Source organism: Ursus maritimus, unplaced genomic scaffold (assembly GCF_017311325.1).
Source record: "Ursus maritimus isolate PB19 unplaced genomic scaffold, ASM1731132v1 scaffold_9, whole genome shotgun sequence".
In the NCBI taxonomy this organism is placed as follows: domain Eukaryota; kingdom Metazoa; phylum Chordata; class Mammalia; order Carnivora; family Ursidae; genus Ursus; species Ursus maritimus.
Window position 1 is genome coordinate 73,779,656 of NW_024427107.1, and position 18,457 is coordinate 73,798,112.

Genomic DNA, 18,457 nt, shown 5'->3' on the forward strand with positions numbered 1-18,457 from the left:
TCCTTTTATTGGAGAAGGGTGTGAGAGACCAAGATCTGGGTGCTGGTTCTGCTTCTTGCATCAGGTGTGTCCGTGCTTCCAGGTCCTGTCAGCTGACAGAGCAAGGAGACATGTATTCTACTAGCCCATGTATGTATACACATCTGTGCATGTTTCTGTGTGTGACCACCTGTACCCACAGTAAATGAATCAGGAGTTGATACTGATGTCTCCAATTCCAATCCATTACCACAATGTTCATTCTAGCCTCTTCCCCTTGCTTACCTGTAACCTTCACTCCAACACAAGAAGTGTGGCGTCCATCATCCAGCACCCATTTAATTGCTTGAGTCCAGTGTATGAATAGAGTGTATCAGAATCATTACATGTCCCTGCACCCCTCCACGGGAAGTAAGCCTATCACCCAGAGCAGTGCTTATGTGCAGCTTCTTTCACCTTTAGTCTTACAAGCCTCACTCACTTCTAAATTTATTTTACCTCTCAACTTCATAAAGGTGTTTTATATGTTTTTAATGCAGTTAAAATATTTTGTCACATTTAGCAGTACATCTCAGAAGCCCTCAATTTCCTAAATAATATATATATTTTTAGTTTGCATACATTAAAGTTCACTTTTTGTGCTATAAAGTTCTGTGGGTGTTGACAAATGCTTTGTGTCACATATCCACCATTTCAGCATCCGGCAGAATAGTTTCGGCCCCCTAAAGTGTTCCTACGGCTTCACCTGTTCAACCTTCCCTCCTCCCCTCAACCTGTGTCAACCATTGTTGTTTTTGTTTTTGTTTTAACTCATCACTAGTTTTTTTTCTTTTCTAGTATGTCCTATAATTGGAGTCATACAATACGTAGCCTTTTGAGATTGGCTTCATTCACTTAGAAACATACATTTGAGGTTCATCCATAGCTTTTTCTGGTTTGTGAGCTCGTTTCTCTTCATGGCCAGATAATATTCCTTTGTATGCATGCACCCCGGCTTGCTTATCCATTCACCCCTTACAGGGCATCTTGGTTGTTTTAGCCACTGTGCAAAAAGCGTCAATAAACATTCCTGTGCAGGTTTTTGTGTGGAAGCAAGTGTTCAAATCAGGTGGGTAAATACCTAGGAATACAGTTGCTGGATTGTATGGTAATACTGTGTTAGCTTTGTAGGAAAGTGCCAAACTGTCCTCCTAAGTGACTGTACAGGTTTGCACGCACCCTGGCAATGAATGAGAGCACCTTGTCCTTCACATCTTCACCATCATTTGGTATCTTCAGTTTCTTTTGATTTTAGTTATTCTAATGTATATGTTTTAATTTGTAAGTCCCTAATGACAGATGATACAGAACATTTCTTTCCTTTGGTAATTTGCCATCTGTGTAACTTCTTCAGAGAGCTGTCTATTCTTTTGCCCATTTTTTAATTGGATTTTCTTATTGTTGAGTTTTAAAAGTTCTTTGTATATTTTGGACGTTAAGTGTTTTTTATCACATATGTGTTTTGCAGATATTCTTTCCTTTCCTGTGACTTGTCTCTTCATCTCCTAACAGTGTCCTTCTCAGAGTAGACGTCTTTAATTTTAAGGAAGTTCAACTTACCAATTTTTATTTCATGGATTGTGCTTTGATGTTGTATTTAAAACTTGTCATCGGGGGCACCTGGGTGGCTCAGTCATTAAGCGTCTGCCTTTGGCTCAGGGCGTGATCCCGGAGTTCTGGGATCAAGCCCCACGCTGGGCTCTTCCTCTGGGAGCCTGCTTCTTCCTCTCCCACTCCCCCTGCCTGTGTTCCCTCTCCCACTGGCTGTCTCTCTACTGTCAAATAAATAAATAAAATCTTTAAAAAAAGAAAAAACTTCTCATCAAACCCAAGTCACACTGATTTCTTGATTTCTTCTGAATTTTCTTTAAGTTTTGTATTTTATGTGAGGTCTAAAATCCATTTTGAGTTAATTTTTGTGAAAGATGTGTCTAGGTTCTCTACTCTGTGTGTGTGTGTGTGAGAGAGAGAGAGAGAGAGAGAGAGAGAGATGGATGTTCGTTCGTTCCGGCAGTATTTGTTAAAAGACTTCTTCACTGAATTGTCATTGCTCCTTTGTCAGTGGTCGCTTTGACTACATTTCTGTGGATCAATTTCCGGTCTGTGTCTTTTGTTCCGCTGTTCTGTGTATCTATTTTTTCCATCAATAACTTACTACCTTCATTATTGTATCTTAATAATAAGTTGAAATCAGAAACTGTGACTCGTCCAAAATTTTCTTCTTCAGTATTGTGTTGTCTGTTCTGGGTCTTTTGCCTTTCTGTATATTCTCCAGAATATGCTTGTCAGTCTACAAAGTGGCTCTTGGGGATTTTGATAGGGATTATACTGAGTATATAGGTCAAGATGGGAAGAATTGGCAACTGAATAGTATTGACTGTAACAATCATTTTAAGCATGAGATATTTCTCCTTTGATTTATTTCATTAGAGTTTTATGGTTTTCTACATAGAATAGTTGTACATATTTTGTTAGATTTGTACCAAAACATTTCATTTCTTTTGTTGCTTTAATAAATCTTATTATTACTCTGTATTTTTAAAAATTTTTATTATGTATTTTTTTAAAGACTTTATTTTTTAGAGCAATTTTAAATCCACAGCAAAATTGAGGGGAAGGTACAGAGATTTCCCACAGGCCCCTTGACCCCACGTTTGCATAGGAAAATATGCAACACTTCACAAATTGGTATGTCATCCTTGAGCTGGGACTATGCTAATCTTATCTGTATTGCTCCAGTTTTAGTATATATCTTGCCAAAACAAATGCTGTTAAATTATATTTTATTTTCAGATTTTAGTTGTTCATTGCTGATATATGGTGTATATTGTTGAGTTATTAACTTTGTATTCTGAGGCCTTAGTTTTGTGCAGTAAGCTCTAGGAGTTTTTTGTTTTGTTTGCTTGTTTTGTTTTATTTTGTTATGATTGATTGGGAATTTTTACATGGAAATGATGTCACCTAGAAATAAAATTTTATTTTTTCTTCCACAATCTTATAAGTTTTATTCCCTTTTCTTACTGAATTAGGACTTCCAGTAAAATTTGAATTGGAGTAGTAAGAGTGGCCATCCTTGCCTTATTCCCAGTTGTAAGGGGAAAGCATTCAGTTTTGCACCATAAGTATGATAGTAGTTATAGGTTTTTGTACATTTTTGTTTCAACTTGAGAAAATTTTCCTCTATTCCGGGGCGCCTGGGTGGCACAGCGGTTAAGCATCTGCCTTCGGCTCAGGGCGTGATCCCGGCGTTATGGGATCGAGCCCCACATCAGGCTCCTCTGCTATGAGCCTGCTTCTTCCTCTCCCACTCCCCCTGCTTGTGGTCCCTCTCTCGCTGGCTGTCTCTATCTCTGTCAAATAAATAAATAAAATCTTTAAAAAAAAAAAAAAGAAAATTTTCCTCTATTCCTACTTTGCTGAGAATTTTTATCAAATTATGTTGCATTTTATTAGATGATTTTGTGCTCTTTATGATTGTATGATTTTTCTTCCCTTAAGCCTTATTGATGTGGTAGGTCACATTGATTTGCTAGTGTTGAACCAGCCTTACACACCTGGAATAAATCCCATTTGGTCATGGTACTTAATTTTTTATTATATTGTTGGATTGAATTTACTACTGTTTTTGAGGAATTGTGCTCCTTTGTTCTTGAAAAGATACGGATTCATAGTTTTGGTTTGTTTGTTTTTCATTTCTTAATGTCTTTAATGGCTTTGGTTATGAGGAAGCCTCATCCTTTTTCCCCTTTGGATGACATGTCTCTTCATGGGGAGGTTAGATATCAGCTGGGCCAGTTCCTTGGCATCTTCTCTATACTAATATATGAAAGAATGCACCAGTGAAACCATCTGGGCTTGGTGCCTTTTTTTTTTTTTTTTTTTTTTTTTAAATAGAGGGATTGCGAGGGGCAGAGCAAGAGGGAGAACCTTAAACAGGCCCCACACCCAGTGCACCTGATGTGGAGCCCGATCTCACAACCCTGAGGTCATGACCTGAGCCAGAAGGGACAAGAGTCAGACACTTAACTGACTAAGCCACCCAGGCACACTGGTGCTTTCTTTTTTGAAAGGTTATTACTTTTTCATTGAAGTTCTTTAATAGACATAACTTTATTCAGATTAGTTAATTCCCCATTTGTGGGATTTGGTCATTTGTATATTTCAGGGAATTAGTACAATTCATCTGAGTTCGCAAATTTGTGGGCCTAGAGTTGTTCATAATCTTCCTTTACTATCCTTTAATGCCCTTGAGGTCAGTAGTGATGACCCCAATTTCATTTCTGATATTGTTTATTTTTCATGTTTAGCATATCTAGAGGTTTGTCAATTTTATTGACCTTTTCAAAGAAACAGCTTTTGGTTTTGTTAATTTTCTGTTAAGTTTTTAGCTATGTATTTGCTATCCCAGTCACACTGAGGAAATAGGAGACGTGTAGGCAGCTACGTCATCTGTGACAGTTCTTCTTATTTGGGGGATGTTGTCTGGGAGGTGGATCAGGCCAAATCTCTATTCTGTGGTGTAGCCTCATTTTTCTGTCTTCATTTCTTCATAGGTCTTGCACGTTTTCTCAAGTTTTTGCTTACATTGAGCTATTCTTGATCGAGCCTCCTTCTTCCTTCCTCTCTGACTTGAAACCTTAAGTTTTATGTTAGAAATACATAAATATGTTGAATTCTACCTCAGAAAATATCTGTTTATTTAACTTAAGAATGATATTTTAAATTATTGTGTGTTCAATACATTTTTGGGGAAGGTATGTTTAATTTTCTCTTTCATGGAACTCCGATCTGATGTATACTTTGGTTACTAGCTTTGCTGCTGGTGTGTTGTCAGTTTGAAGATCTCTCTAGCCTCAGTTTCCTTGTCCATAGACAAGCAGAATATAGCCCACTTCATCGTGTAGGCATGAAGGTTGGCTGTGGCCCTGGCCTGGCATCAGAGAGAAGTCCTCAGTAGATGCAGCCTTCCCACGTGTCATAGCTTCCTACTGTATTTTAGCCAGAAATCGAGAGTTGGGGTTTCTTTGATGTTATAATATTTATCACTGCTTGGATAAGCCACTTAAATGACTTAACTTCCTTTTGGTATGTAGTAGTTTCTCATTTCCTTTAGTTTTCATTTTGCGTATGATTTCCTTATTTCTTTTTATAGTAATATGGAACATTGCTTTTCCTGAGATCTAAATGCACGTGAACCATGGAATGGGGGAGAATATGATGAATACTGCTAACTTGAACCTCTTTCTTGCAGGGGAAGGGGAGGAGTCACAGCCCGGCCAGTTGGAGTTGGTGTTCCACGAGGGACGCCAGCTTCCAGGGGAGTCCTTTCCACCCGAGGGCCAGTGAGTCGGGGAAGAGGACTTCTGACTCCCAGAGCAAGAGGAGTTCCCCCAACTGGGTACAGACCTCCGCCGCCTCCCCCAACACAAGAGACCTATGGAGATTATGTAAGTGAGGGGTCACAAGGCAGCTATGCTGATCTGCACTGGATGTTGTAACCAAGTACGCACCCTTACTTGGCTGTAGTTCTCCAATATTCTACCTCAGTTCCACAAACATTTATTGAGTGCTAAATAAGACATGATCCTAGAAGTACAAAAAATGAGAAAACAACAGCCTCTTTTGCCAAGTAGCTTACACCTGTGATGGGGAAGATGAATTTGGGTGGTGGGGAAGTTCGAGCCCAGGATCAAGGAGACATGTATCCAGCTCTTACAGGTTTTAATGTAACATTCCTTCATGTTCCACTCCAGGTTGCCTCTGAGTAATTCAGTCATGTAAAAAAGAATCACATATACCAAGTTGTTTTTACCCTGAAGTGTTTCCTCTTAAGCACTGCTGTTGAATGTGGATTCTTAGGTGAAGTTTTTTTCAGTGAAGAAAACAAAAGTTCCCAATTTTTTTATATTAATGCAAGTCAGTCAGTGTTTCCATTTACCATTCAATAATTCTTTGATACGGTTTATAGACTTAGTGAACATAAAAGAAAGAAAATATATCCGTGGAAACTGGGTAGAGGGGAAGGGCAGAGGAGTTCTTCAACAAGAATACAAGCCCCCTGGGATTCTTCCTGTGGCTTCCAAGTTTAACAGAAATAAAGAAAATAAGTGGTGGATAGATGTTTCATGTTAGTGGTTGAAAGTCTTAAACAGTACATGAACTGTTCTCAGAGAGAAGCAGTGATGGGTGGTGGGGATGAAGTGCAGGAACCGATGGGTTTTCATGTTTTATATCAGGGAGATCTCTTGCTGGGTGCTCGGCACCTCTCTGCATGGTGTCTGGAAGGCTGCGTTCATTCTCTGGGCCGCAGACAACATCTTCAGCTACATCGGCAGCCACTGCAAAGATCAGAGTCTGTGTCCTGGACGTGCTGAACTTTGTGTCATTCCCTGGGTATGCTGTGTCCTCTTGGGCTTCCAGACCTTTGTTGGTGCTGCTCTCTCTGCTCGGAATCTCCTACTTCTTGTTTGTCCTTGTAAACCTAGGTCAGCCATCGCTAGGGAAAGTCAGAGGAGGCAGGAACTGCCATACTGAGAATTACTACCGGAGTCACATGTCTCTCTCCTGCCTACACAGGACTTCTGGAGGGGCAAGGATGGTTAGCTTCTCTCTCTCTATGACTGGCAGAGAGTGGATCCTGGGAACTCAGTGAATTTAACAAATAAATCCCATAATACTTTCACCATTTTGCTATTCAGTTGGGGAAGGATGTGGCCTCTATCTCTTCTCCTTGTTTTTTTCACAGTTTGACATGTTCCTGTGTCCTAATATTCTGACCACACTGACAGTAATGATCATGCCTCGAGCTCTTCCACAAATGCTGAGTCTCTTGAGAATAGGCCGCAAAGGGAAGAAAGTGCTGTTTGGTTTCTTTTAGGCCCGGTGTCTGTTGTTTCCACCTGGGCTTACGTCGAGTTCTCGTAGGTTTGCATTAATGTAGTTCTGGCTAGATGGTGTCGCCGTAACCATCAGGCAGAGGGTGTGGGAAACCCAGATCCTCAGCCCCACTGCACCATCTGTGTGGTGTGAGTCAGGCAAGGTGCTTGTCCGGCTTCACAGCCCCATTTCTCTCCATATATTAATTCACCTTTCCACTCAACAAGATGGATTGAATTCCCACTGTGTGAACAAGACACACATGTCCTCTGTCTCTCTGTGTACACTCTAGTGAATCTAGAATGAAATTAGATGAATACAGGGGGCGCCTGGGTGGCACAGTGGTTAAGTGTCTGTCTTCGGTTCAGGGCATGATCCTAGCATTATGGGATCGAGCCCCACATCAGGCTCTTCCGCTATGAGCCTGCTTCTTCCTCTCCCACTCCCCCTGCTTGTGTTCCCTCTCCCGCTGGCTGTCTCTATCTCTGTTGAATGAATAAATAAATAAAAATCTTTAAAAAAAAATTAGATGAATACAAATAAACATTTCTTGAAAGGTTCAAGTCCAGGGAAAAGGGGGGAGAAATTTAAGGCACTTTTTTGTTTTGTTTTGTTTTTTGTTTTATCTACTTGTAGCTCTGATTTTTTTTTTTTTTTTTTTTGGTAAATGATGAGAAAAACAATTGATTTGGAAAGTATTCTGTTGAGTTAATTTACTTCCCTTTCCATTGACTACCATGGATAATGGGACAGTGGCCGTGCAGAAGAATACGTGTGTCCTTTCAGGGGAAGACAGGGTTTGAGAGCTTCAGGGGGAAAGGGAGCCTTCACCGTTTGGGTCCCACACTCACCTGGCAGTCCTCCAGGCGCTGTCACTGTGGCTGCAGTTCCAGCATGGTGGCCTCTTACTGCCACACCGCAGTATAGCCTTCAAGTAACCGACAGCCGTGATTGCTGTCCTCGTTTGAATTTATCTGGAGTGCAGCATTGGCAATTGTTGTCACAGTCATACAACAACTCTTGTACATGTGACTGCTTTCTGAGCGTGCTCTAGGCGGTAGGACACACACACAAGAGAAATATGACTGACTCTTGAACAACACGGGTTCCAACTGCATGGGTCCACCCGTATGTGGATTTTTCTGATAATAACGGTATAGTACTATAAATGTATTTTATCTTCCTTATGATTTTCTTAATATTTTCTTTTCTCTGGGTTACTTTATTATAAGAGTATAGTATGTAATACATACAACATACAAAGCATGTGTTAATCAACTATTTATGTTATTGGTAAGGCTTCCGGTCAGCAGCAGGCTATTTATTAATAGTTAGGTTTTGGGGTCATCAAATGTTGTATGCAGATTTTCTCTTCATGGGAGTCAGTGCTTCTAACCCCTCATTGTTCAAGGGTCAGCTGTACTGTCATGAGTACACCCTCTTCCCCAAGTTGAATTACTGTCATGAGGAGTTTGGATTATGTGCTCTGCCTTTTCCTCTTGATTTGTATCTGTTACTCCTGGGAACACTTATTGAAGTTAATAGCCAAGAACAAGGATTTTCCCCATTTCGCCTAGCATTTTGCAAGCCTTCTACACTGTTGCAGGGAAAGCTTCAGTAGCTAACACGGTACCTAGCAAACAGTGTTGGGAGCTGGTGTGAGGAGGAGACACAGTCCCCTCACCTCCGCGGCTCGCCTCAGTAGCTCTGCCTCTCAGGTGTGTTCTTTGGACCTCATCTTCGTTTCCTGACCCAACTGGAATTTAATTTTTTACTTCTAGCCCTTCTAAATATAGCTTTGCTGTGTCTGGCTTATTCCCAGACATTGGCCATTGGTTCTAACTGCTTGAAATCCTAAGGATTATTCACAAAGCATGCTTAGCTTTGGAGCATGGGAAGGAGAAAACACGCAAACTTAAAGGAAAATTAAAAAATCTGTAGGACTTTATATGAGATGGGTTTACTTAAATGGTATCCAACTTAGAAAGCCTGAGATCCTGTAACCCCCCAAAACAGTTACTCATTCATGTGGCAAGTGGGAAAGTGGAAGTTGATCTTTTTTTTTTTTTTTAAGAGTTTATTTATTTATTCAACAGAGATAGAGACAGCCAGCGAGAGAGGGAACACAAGCAGGGGGAGTGGGAGAGGAAGAGCAGGCTCCCAGCAGAGGAGCCTGATGTGGGGCTCGATCCCATAACGCCGGGATCACGCCCTGAGCCGAAGGCAGGCGCTTAACCGCTGTGCCACCCAGGCACCCCTGGAAGTTGATCTTAAACTAATTATTGCATTAAACTGGGATGATCATAAAGTAGCCTCTAGACTCCTGAGAGTACGGATCCCTCACTTGCCATTCACCCCATATTCCCAGCGCCTAGTATGGTATCTGCACGTAGAAGGTCTTTAATAAATGTTTGCTGAATGAATAAATGAATGTGCTCAAGACTGAGTTTTAAGGGGCGCCTGGGTGGCTCCGTCAGTTAAGCATCTGCCTTCGGCTCAGGTCATAATCCCAGGGTCCTGGGATCGAGTCCTTCATCAGGCTCCTTGCTCAGCAGGAAGTATGCTTCTCCTTCTCCCTCTGCTGCTCCCCCTGCTTGTGCTCATTCTTTCTCTCGGTCTGACAAATAAAAAAATAAAATAAAAAATGAGTTTTTTTAAAAAATTGCCATGTGTGGAGAACCCACACCAGGTGCCTCCTGTGTGGTTTTCATTTTTACACATTTAGCAATTTGTATATAACTTAATTATTAGCATATAGCCGTAGAGTGCCATCATTAGTATACATCTGTTTCTCAGCAGATTATAAACTTCTAGGGAAAAACACTGTGTCTCTAGCCAATAGCTTACTTTCTGGCACATTATATGCACTTAAGTAAATCTTAACTGGATTAGAGACCTGATAAGTTTTCCTAACGAAGGTTACCATTGATCATTTCCAAGTCATTACTGTAACCATCCGGTGGGAAGCAGTGTGATAGTTGGCATTTGCAAAAACATCTTGCCTTAGTTATCCTTGTCTTCTGATGTTCAAAGGGCAGTTACAGGTTACAAAGAGATAAGACTAATTCTGTGTAGCTCCTGAAAGTAGTAGAGTAACATAATTCTATCTCAGTATAAGAATGAACTTTCCAGAGCGATGTAATATTTAATGAGAAACTACTCTCCACAAGGCACTTTCATATATGTTATGTCATGTTCCTCTCATAGCCACTCAGTGAGATGTTATGATTCTATTGTACAAATGAGAATTTAAGGTTGGGGAAGTTAAGTGTCTTGCGTAAAGTCACATGGCTGATAAAGAAGGAGCAGATGTGGGATTCAGAATTCAAGGCCTATATTCTATCTCAAACAGTCAGTGCTTTATTCAGAACTGTGCGCCAAGAGCTGAGATTAGAGGCTCTTCTCCTCTTTGGAGAAAATTGCAGTGGGTACCGCATCTTGCCTCCTCAGGACTGGGGGGGTGGGGGTGACAGGAGATTGCGTTAAATACCCCTGTGGCTTGGCTGTGTAACCAGCTGCTGGTGTGAAGCTACCTTAAGTAGATACGTGGAAATTGAGAATAATTAGGAAAAACAGGATAGGATTAGGATTTTTAAAATAACAAATGGCAATTTTATTGTATTTATCAGCAAAATGAAAAGTACCTTTTTCTTTAAGAGTTTCAGAGCATCTGTAACCCTAAAAAAGACTTGTCATTCCTTTGGAACTCAAACATGTTATTTTTAAAGATCCTCCTTGAAATACATTCATAGTGATAAATGTTTTATTTCTGTGAACTTGGTTGGTTCTATCTAACCAATTCAGTTTGCTTTTCATTTTAACTTCCATTTAACATTTATTATCTGAGCACATTATTTCCAGAATAAAAAGCAAAAATCATATCAGTTGCTTATTTAAACAAAAAAAGGGGGTAACGTCCTATTCCTTCAGATCCTGCCACAGCTGCTGCTTTCTTGAGAAAGCGCATATTTCAGTCCTTAAAATACCCCATATTCTTGAGTGTACGTGCCCTAGCGTGAAGGCATCCGGCGTAGCGTGAGGCTCAAACACTCAAGGAGCGGCGTGTGTTACCATTGTCGTACGTAGTTTCAGGACGCCCGTGACAAGAGTATGCTTGATTAGCCCCAGTGAAGACGCCTGATGTCTTGCAGGTATTTGCTTGTCAAAATGTGCCTGTTGAAATTTGACTGATTTTTCTCATGGTGTGTTTGTGAAGATATTTGATCATTTATAATGTCACCTGAGCCAACTGTTCTTCTTCACGGTCTCTGTCACGGAACACTCCCTGAGCATGTGTCCTTGAGAAGAGCATCTGTTAGCAGATAAATTTGTTGGTCTGGGAGGCGATGAGTGTTAGGAGAGGGCAGGTGACGCAGTGGCCGTGCGTGAGGAACAGACTCGCCGTCGGGGAGACCAGATCCTCCCGTCAGTGAATGCTCGTCTTTTAAGAATACCTCTAAGGAAACAGGAAAATTCCACATGATTAGCTTTTTTTCCAGGAGAGAAGAAAACAGATAATGGATATGTTTTCAACCATTTGCGAATAAATTGGGACCTTCTGCTCCACTTTTAACTTAGTAAAATTAGACATAATTACTGTAACTTCTCATCTCTTTTTTGAGAACAAAAAGTACCTCTTCCCCAGAATGACATTGATTCATTACTTGTGTCCAAATAATTAAATAACTGACAAAGTAATTAGCATAGCCCAGAATACATTCAATGGGAGCACTTTAACAATTCAAAATGTTGGTGTAATTACACAGAAAGACATGTTTGATGCTTCCTGGCAGAGCCAATTTACATATGAATTTCTAAAATGAAACCATTTTTGATAAATCACTTTAGGCTCCACATGCAGAGAAAACACACAATCAAAATAGATGTTCTCCAAACACTCAGTATCTTTTACTGTCTCTGAAGAATGTTGTCCGTTTCCATGATTTCACCTGACACTACGTGTTCATAACTACTAGCTCTAGATCTCTAATTCTGGCCTCTCCCTTGTGCGTCCTCCAGTATCCACTTCCCGTGTCCTTCTGTCCCTCAGTGCTCCACAGTGTGGTCAGAGCTGTGGTCTGGGCCAGCCCCGCGGGCTCGGAGGCCAGTGAGGGTGGACGGGCACCGGCCTTATCCCCAGCAGCAAGGGCTCACCCCGTGCCTCTCCTCATTCCCTGTAAACAGACAACAGACCAAGTCTTTCCATGTCTTTTCATGTCTGCGTAGCTGTTTGGTTTCCAACTCCTTGCATCACCCCAGCTTTAGTTAAGGTGCTTGCCCTCCTCGGGAGACACCCGTCTGGCAGTCTCCAGCTCACGTGCTGTGACCATGTCTCCCAGGGCACCTGCACTTCTCCCAGTCTGCACCTGTCTGTAATGCCTGTCCCCATGTCTCTCCTGTCCCCAGCTTTCCATCTGTGTTCATGCTTCTGTTCCTACCACCGAACACACAGTAGTCTTTCAGTAAATATTGGTGGTTTCGATGGGCGGAGGGGCGGGTGTGCAGACGGACATGTGGATGAGTGCCATCGCCTGCTTAGTCACACCCCTGCTTACAGCCTTGTCCTAGCTCCGGGTCCTTCCCTTCAGTAATGTATTATTGACACTACTTCTAGGGCCTTTCCAGTGTCTACAGTCTGATAGTGCTGCTGCCTCCCCAGCTCTAGAACAGAGCTAGTTTAGAATTCTAGAAGGATAAATTTGAGATTCTTCTGAGTGACATCTGAAGGCCTTCTTGAGTGTCCTGACTGTTCAGCCTCCTAACCCTCTACCATCCCCCCATGATCATTTTACGTTCTGTTGAGCTGTCGTGGTTCCTTAAACACAGCAGGGACCTGAATGCCTCCTCGCCTTGCATGTGCAGTCGGTTCTCTTGGAATACCTTTCTCAGTTTGTCCACGCCAGCTGTCTTCCTCGATTCTCTCCTCTCCTTTCCTCGATCTGATCTGATCTGAGTTTGCCCAGAGCCTGTCACCGGGCCTGGCAGTGTAGAGATCATACATAAACGTGGAGGGTGGCCTGTATTACTGCCAGCTAATTGTGTCATTCCGTGTCTCATGCACTGCTAAGTGTCTGGCACCAATTTTAGCAACATACCAGGGCTCATTTAGTGAACTAATAAATGTGAAAGACAATACAATTTAATGAAGAGAATGTTATTCTGAGAGGTGAAATACTTGGTTTCTTATCTCCCTTCTTATCAGTATCACCACTGTTGGTTTCTTATGCAAATTGTTTAACCTTTTTCACCTTTGATTTCTGTGACTACAAAGTGAGGTGATGGGACTTCTCCTGAGGAACCAGCTGGTTAGGCCAGACACGGTCCTAACTTCTTTTTCAACTTGAAAATTCTATAATTGGTTGTTTTCTGAAGCATACTTGGTTCTCACTGTCACCCTAGAGATGCTTTTTCTACTAAGGAACTACATTTTCATCAGATAGAAATCTTGATAGTGAAAAGAAAGTTACAGAAGAAACAAAGCAAACTAAATTTTAATGAGAGTAACAAGCTAAAAGTGAAAGTGAGTGGCTCTGAGTCTCTTGAATTCTAGAACAGGAGTTTTGAAAAATGTTTTAAAAAAAATGAGACTTCTTTTCAAATCACAGTCACCATTCAAGGTGTATAAACTCAAATCGTCTTAGAAACTTTAATCATATTCCTTTCTAACTCATTTAATTATGCCTGTGTCACCCGTCTGTTTCTCATAGGAGAACATGCCAGTCAGGGATGTCCCCTGATAGCTTCATGTGTAATCGCCTTAAGCTTTTGAGGCTGAGCTGATGGGTTGATCCCCTTTAAACCTAAATAGGGAGGGCATTCTAGAAGTCCTACAACGTGGTCAGAACATGGAAGCCGTGCAGGTGCTGGATGTGCTCTGATTGTCCCGCTGAGGTGCCTCACCCGCGTGGTGCCGTAGTGACTGTGCGGGGCGGGGGAGGGGGTTGAGGGACACCCGGCCCGTGACGTGCTCTCTGGGAGCCTGTGCTCTGCCCCGGCTACACGTCTTCAAATGCAGAGATGGGGCCTCTTGAGATGCCTTCCTGCAGCTCCTGACAGGTGCTTCCTCACAGCACATCTGCCATTTGTTAACTAACCCAGGTTTAAAACGCCAGAGACAGTTTTGAATGGGAGCAGAAGTCTAAACCGTGGGTTTCACAAGCACACATGCCTCTGCCTGTTCTCCGGCAGCATGGCTCATGAACACTGTAGAGGATGAAACCTGCTTTAAGATAACACTGCTCCTGCCATACTCGGTGTCCTCCTCCAAAACATGGCCGCACGGGGACTGCCATGGACGCCTTTGCCAGAAGAATAAACTCTTCCAAATTTTCAGTGACCGGACACACCCGTGAAGACCTTTAGGGAAAACCAAATATAGTTTTTAAATGTACGTGTTATTCTGTAATGTAGATTTTTGTTTTGAGGACTCAGTGAAGCCATAGTCCCTCTTTCTTTTGTGAGCTCACCTGAAGTTTTGATTACATGACTAGTTGGGGGACTTTAGTTACCAAAGAGGGTTGTACTGATGGCAAATTTTCCCAGTACAGTGACTACTGGCATAATTTTTTGACAGTTAACTAATCTCTAAATTGTTTCAATTATCTTGTTTTCCATAGTGAGAAATTTAATTAAAACAGAGTACAGATTGTGAAAAGGTTATTTATGAAAATGCATTTTAAATGTGAATTGAAAAGCCTAGGGACACCTTTTTATTTTAGATAAAAAATGAAGGTTCCATAATTTTTTACATCCATTTTACCAGAAGCAAGAATAAGAGCCACATGCAATTTACTTGAAATGTCTATCAGGACCTTCGTAAGTCGATCTCTTTCCTAAATTGCTTGAAAGGTTGACCTATTTTGGAAATGTAAAACTTCAAGAAATGATTTCAGATTTTAAATTTATGTATTTAGAGGTTGTTTTTTCTTCTCTGTATTTTAAACAGAACAGTCAGAAAAGCGTTTTAAGAGCATGGAGGACTCTGGAATGACAGTGTCTCTAGGGCATGGAGAACACATTTTGCCTCTATAATGAGGCTTGCCCATTGAAGTGAGCGAGCGATGATGGTTGTATTTGAGCTGCCATGATGGAGGGGTCATGTCCCTCAAGTGGGTTAGGGCTGAGGCAGGGAGGGGACTTGAGAACCACTGGAACACTGCTCTGTTATCATGGATCCCCTGCAAGAACCTGCCGTCTTAGTTTTCCTATGTTGCTTGTGCATCAACCAGCACTCACTGGGCTCAGTCTTGCCGTCAAGCAGATCGGGGTCTAGGAAGAAACACCGCTATCATCCCCACTGTGAATCCTCCCATAATCCCCTCGCTGTTTCAGGTGGTGGTTCTCTGTTGGATCCATGTGTAGACACCCTACTTAAGATACTTTCATGAGAACAATGTGATCACTGCCCTTAGTTATACCATCATTTCCCTTACATTTTAAGTTACTGATGACAGGCGCCATGCCTTTTTATCCATAGGGCCTAGCATGTAGTAAGTAATCAATATTTGATTTCTTGATACAGAAAAAAAAAAATACAGAATATTTCAGGAGGGCCAATCAAGGAAGACTCTGCTTGATGGAATATGGAAACGCTTCTAGAGGAGACAGCAAATCAAACTGGGGAGGGTGCTAGCAGCATTCAGGCCAGAAGAGCTGGGAGGTAGTCCGTGGGGACTCAGCATGCCGTTCACAGGCAGAGACCTGTGGGCGGTGTTGGTGGATGTGGGGACAGCGGCAGAGGTGTGGCGGTACTGTCTCACTGATGAAGTTTATCATCATTTGTGTCTTTGTACTCTTGCTTTAATTCAGTTTGTTAGCAGAGTGTAAGGTGCATAACGGGATGTGGAACCTTGAAAGATACTTCAAGGCTAAAGCAGATTAAAATAAAACCTCCTGGTCAGGTTGGGTGACATATGCAGAAGGCTGTCTGACCGTCCAGATGTGTCCTCGGAGTGCGGCATCATCCCGGGAGTTGATTACAGTACAGGGTCTGATCCTCTGTTTTACGGGGATGAGCAATACATTTATCACCGTAGTAACAAGCAGAGGCAGGAGTCCAACTGACTAGATTCAAATCTTTGCTGTGTCTTTAATTGCTGTGTAATTTTGGGTGAATGTCCCTGATTCTCAAATGGAAATATTAGTACTTATTTAACACATAGTGTTATGAAGATTAGACAAATTGACATATGGAAAGTATTTAGGGGCTCCTGGGTGGCTCAGTTCCTTAAACAGCTGGCTCTTGGTTTCCATTCAGGTCGTGGTATCTCCTGGTTGTGGGATGGAGCCTGGATAGAGGCCCCCCCAGTCAGGCTCCATGCTCACCGGGGAGTCCGCATGAGGATTCTTTATCCCTCTGCCCCTCTCCCTGCTCCTGCTCTCTCTCGCTCTCGCTCTCTCAAATAAATCTTAAAAAAAAAAAAAAAAAGTATTTAAAATAGTGCCTGCCACGTAAAAAGTGGTATATAAGTAATTTTGGTTTTGGCTCCGAAATCGAATTCTTCAGTTTACCAAGTAGCTCTGTCTCTCATGGCAGACCCTTGCTAACCGTGTCCCAGACATTGATACAACAGTCCCTCTTTATCTGTGGAGGATATGTTCCAAGACCCCCGGGGCATGCCTGAAACTGCAGGTAGTAATCAACCATATGGTCACTGTCTTCTTTCCCATACACACACACACCATGATAAAGTTTAATGTATGAATGAGGCACAGTAAGATTAACAACAACAATAATAAAATAGGACAGTTATTGCAATATGCTGTAATAAAAGTTATGTGAATGTGGTCTCTCTCTCTCTCAAAATACCTTACTGTGCTGTTCACCCTTCTTGGGAGGATATGAGGTAATGAAAGGCCTACGTGACCAGATGGAGTGAGGGGAATGACGCAGGCATGTGACGTAGCGGGAGGCTACTGTTGACCTTCTGACGAGGGGTCACAAGGAGGACCATCTGCTTCTGGACGGTGGTGGACTGTAGGAAACTATAACCACAGACAGCGAAATCTTGGATAAGTGGGGATTACTGTATATGATAAGCATAATATGCAGTACTGTTCACATCCACGAAAATAGTTAAAATTAAAAAGATAGTTTTCAGTTTTAACTGGAATGGGGTGCAGTAGGAATTCTCATCCGCTGCTGTAGAAACGAAGACTGATACAACTACTTCGGAACAATATTTGACATCCCCTGTTAAAGCCGAACACCTGCTTCCCTAAGACCCAGCGATGCTACTCCTGGGATCTGCTCGACAGAGGCGCAGACAAGGAAGCGCCACAAGACTTGTGCAAGAGCCAGGGGGCAAAAACTAGCAAGAAGCAAAATATCCATCAAAACAAGAATGGATAAACAAGTCACGGTAAGATGGTACAGACCAGTATTTTCGGGCAGCAGAAAGGAACCAAGCATTGAAGCTACGTACGACAACGTGCGCGGATCTCACAAGCACTGTGTTGGGTGAGAGAGAGCTGGCACAGGATAGTAGGTACCCTGATGCCGTGGATATAAAGCTCACACGCAAGCCAACCGTACTTGATCGTGTTGAAAGTCGGGACAGTGGCTGCTTCTGGGGGGAAGTAGTAACTGCGGACAGGTGCCAGGGCTGCCTCTAGGTGGGGGGAGGTGCAGGGTGGGTTACAGAGCTGTGCTTACTCGGTAAAAATTCACTGAGCAGTGCACTTAGGGTTTGTACCTTTTTATGCTTGTTTTGTACTTGGATAAAGGGTTTTAAAATGTGACCGATGTGTGTCTGAAGAATGCTATGCTGGACAGACCCGATGTTCCTGTTGACCACACAACAGTACGTCTTCCCGCAAGCCTGTCTGCCCTTAGACCAGGTGATAATCTGAGCGAGGAGCGGTCCTAGCACTAACAGTATAAAACTCTGACAGCCCGGGGCTTCTGGTTTCCTCATAGAGACACCACTGCACTGTGATCAGGTGGCGTTTTTGTGGGCCAGGAGGCCCTTCTTCCTGGTGACACTGGAGTCCCCTGGTGCCTCACTCCTGGCCAGTTGTCACTCACCCAGGGGCCGTCTTCTCCCTGGGAGGAGTGCGTGAATGAATCCACGACTGTTGGTCATTCATGATTGATCCATTCATTCAGAAAGGATTTACTGAATGTTTCCTCCTGCTGGGCCCTGGAGGACATGGGAGCCGCAAAGGCAGGTGAAGCCCCTGTTCTCAGGGAGACCCCGCTGATAAGAGTCTGCTCCAGACTTGCTGAGAGCCATTAGGACAGGTGCAGCAAAAGCAACGAAGAAAACATCTTTGAAGGCGTAAGAGCTAACAAAGTACAAACAAAACAAATACTGGCCAGCATCTTGAAGAGAACGAAAGCCAGAGGTAAGCTCAGCCTTTCTGTCCGGTTTTTCCCTGGGGACAGCGACTCTCAACTGGGCTTCCTCATCTGAATCACGGTATAGGGTGCTAGGAAAAGTACTGCCTTTCTCGATGCAGAGGAGACAAGGGAATTCACTTGGTGCACGGTGGGCTTGGGGCGTCGGGCTTCATTCTCTGGTAAAACCCTGCTTGAGAACCCCTGTCAGGGCTTCTGGCAGTT

At 42.6% G+C, this 18,457-nt stretch overlaps 1 protein-coding gene and 1 non-coding gene across 2 annotated transcripts in view; one reads left to right on the forward strand and one right to left on the reverse strand.

Moving 5' to 3' along the window:
* The window catches only part of KHDRBS3 (KH RNA binding domain containing, signal transduction associated 3), a 177,785-nt gene that overhangs the window by 112,631 nt on the left and 46,697 nt on the right, over nt 1-18,457 (forward strand). Inside the window, exon 6 of the mRNA XM_040626044.1 lies at nt 5,270-5,465. Within this exon, the coding sequence (XP_040481978.1) occupies nt 5,270-5,465 (196 nt within the window). The remainder of the gene's footprint in view (nt 1-5,269; nt 5,466-18,457) is intronic.
* LOC121101787 lies at nt 2,681-2,785 on the reverse strand. The gene has a single exon (XR_005833821.1). It is a non-coding gene; the product is annotated as a U6 spliceosomal RNA (small nuclear RNA).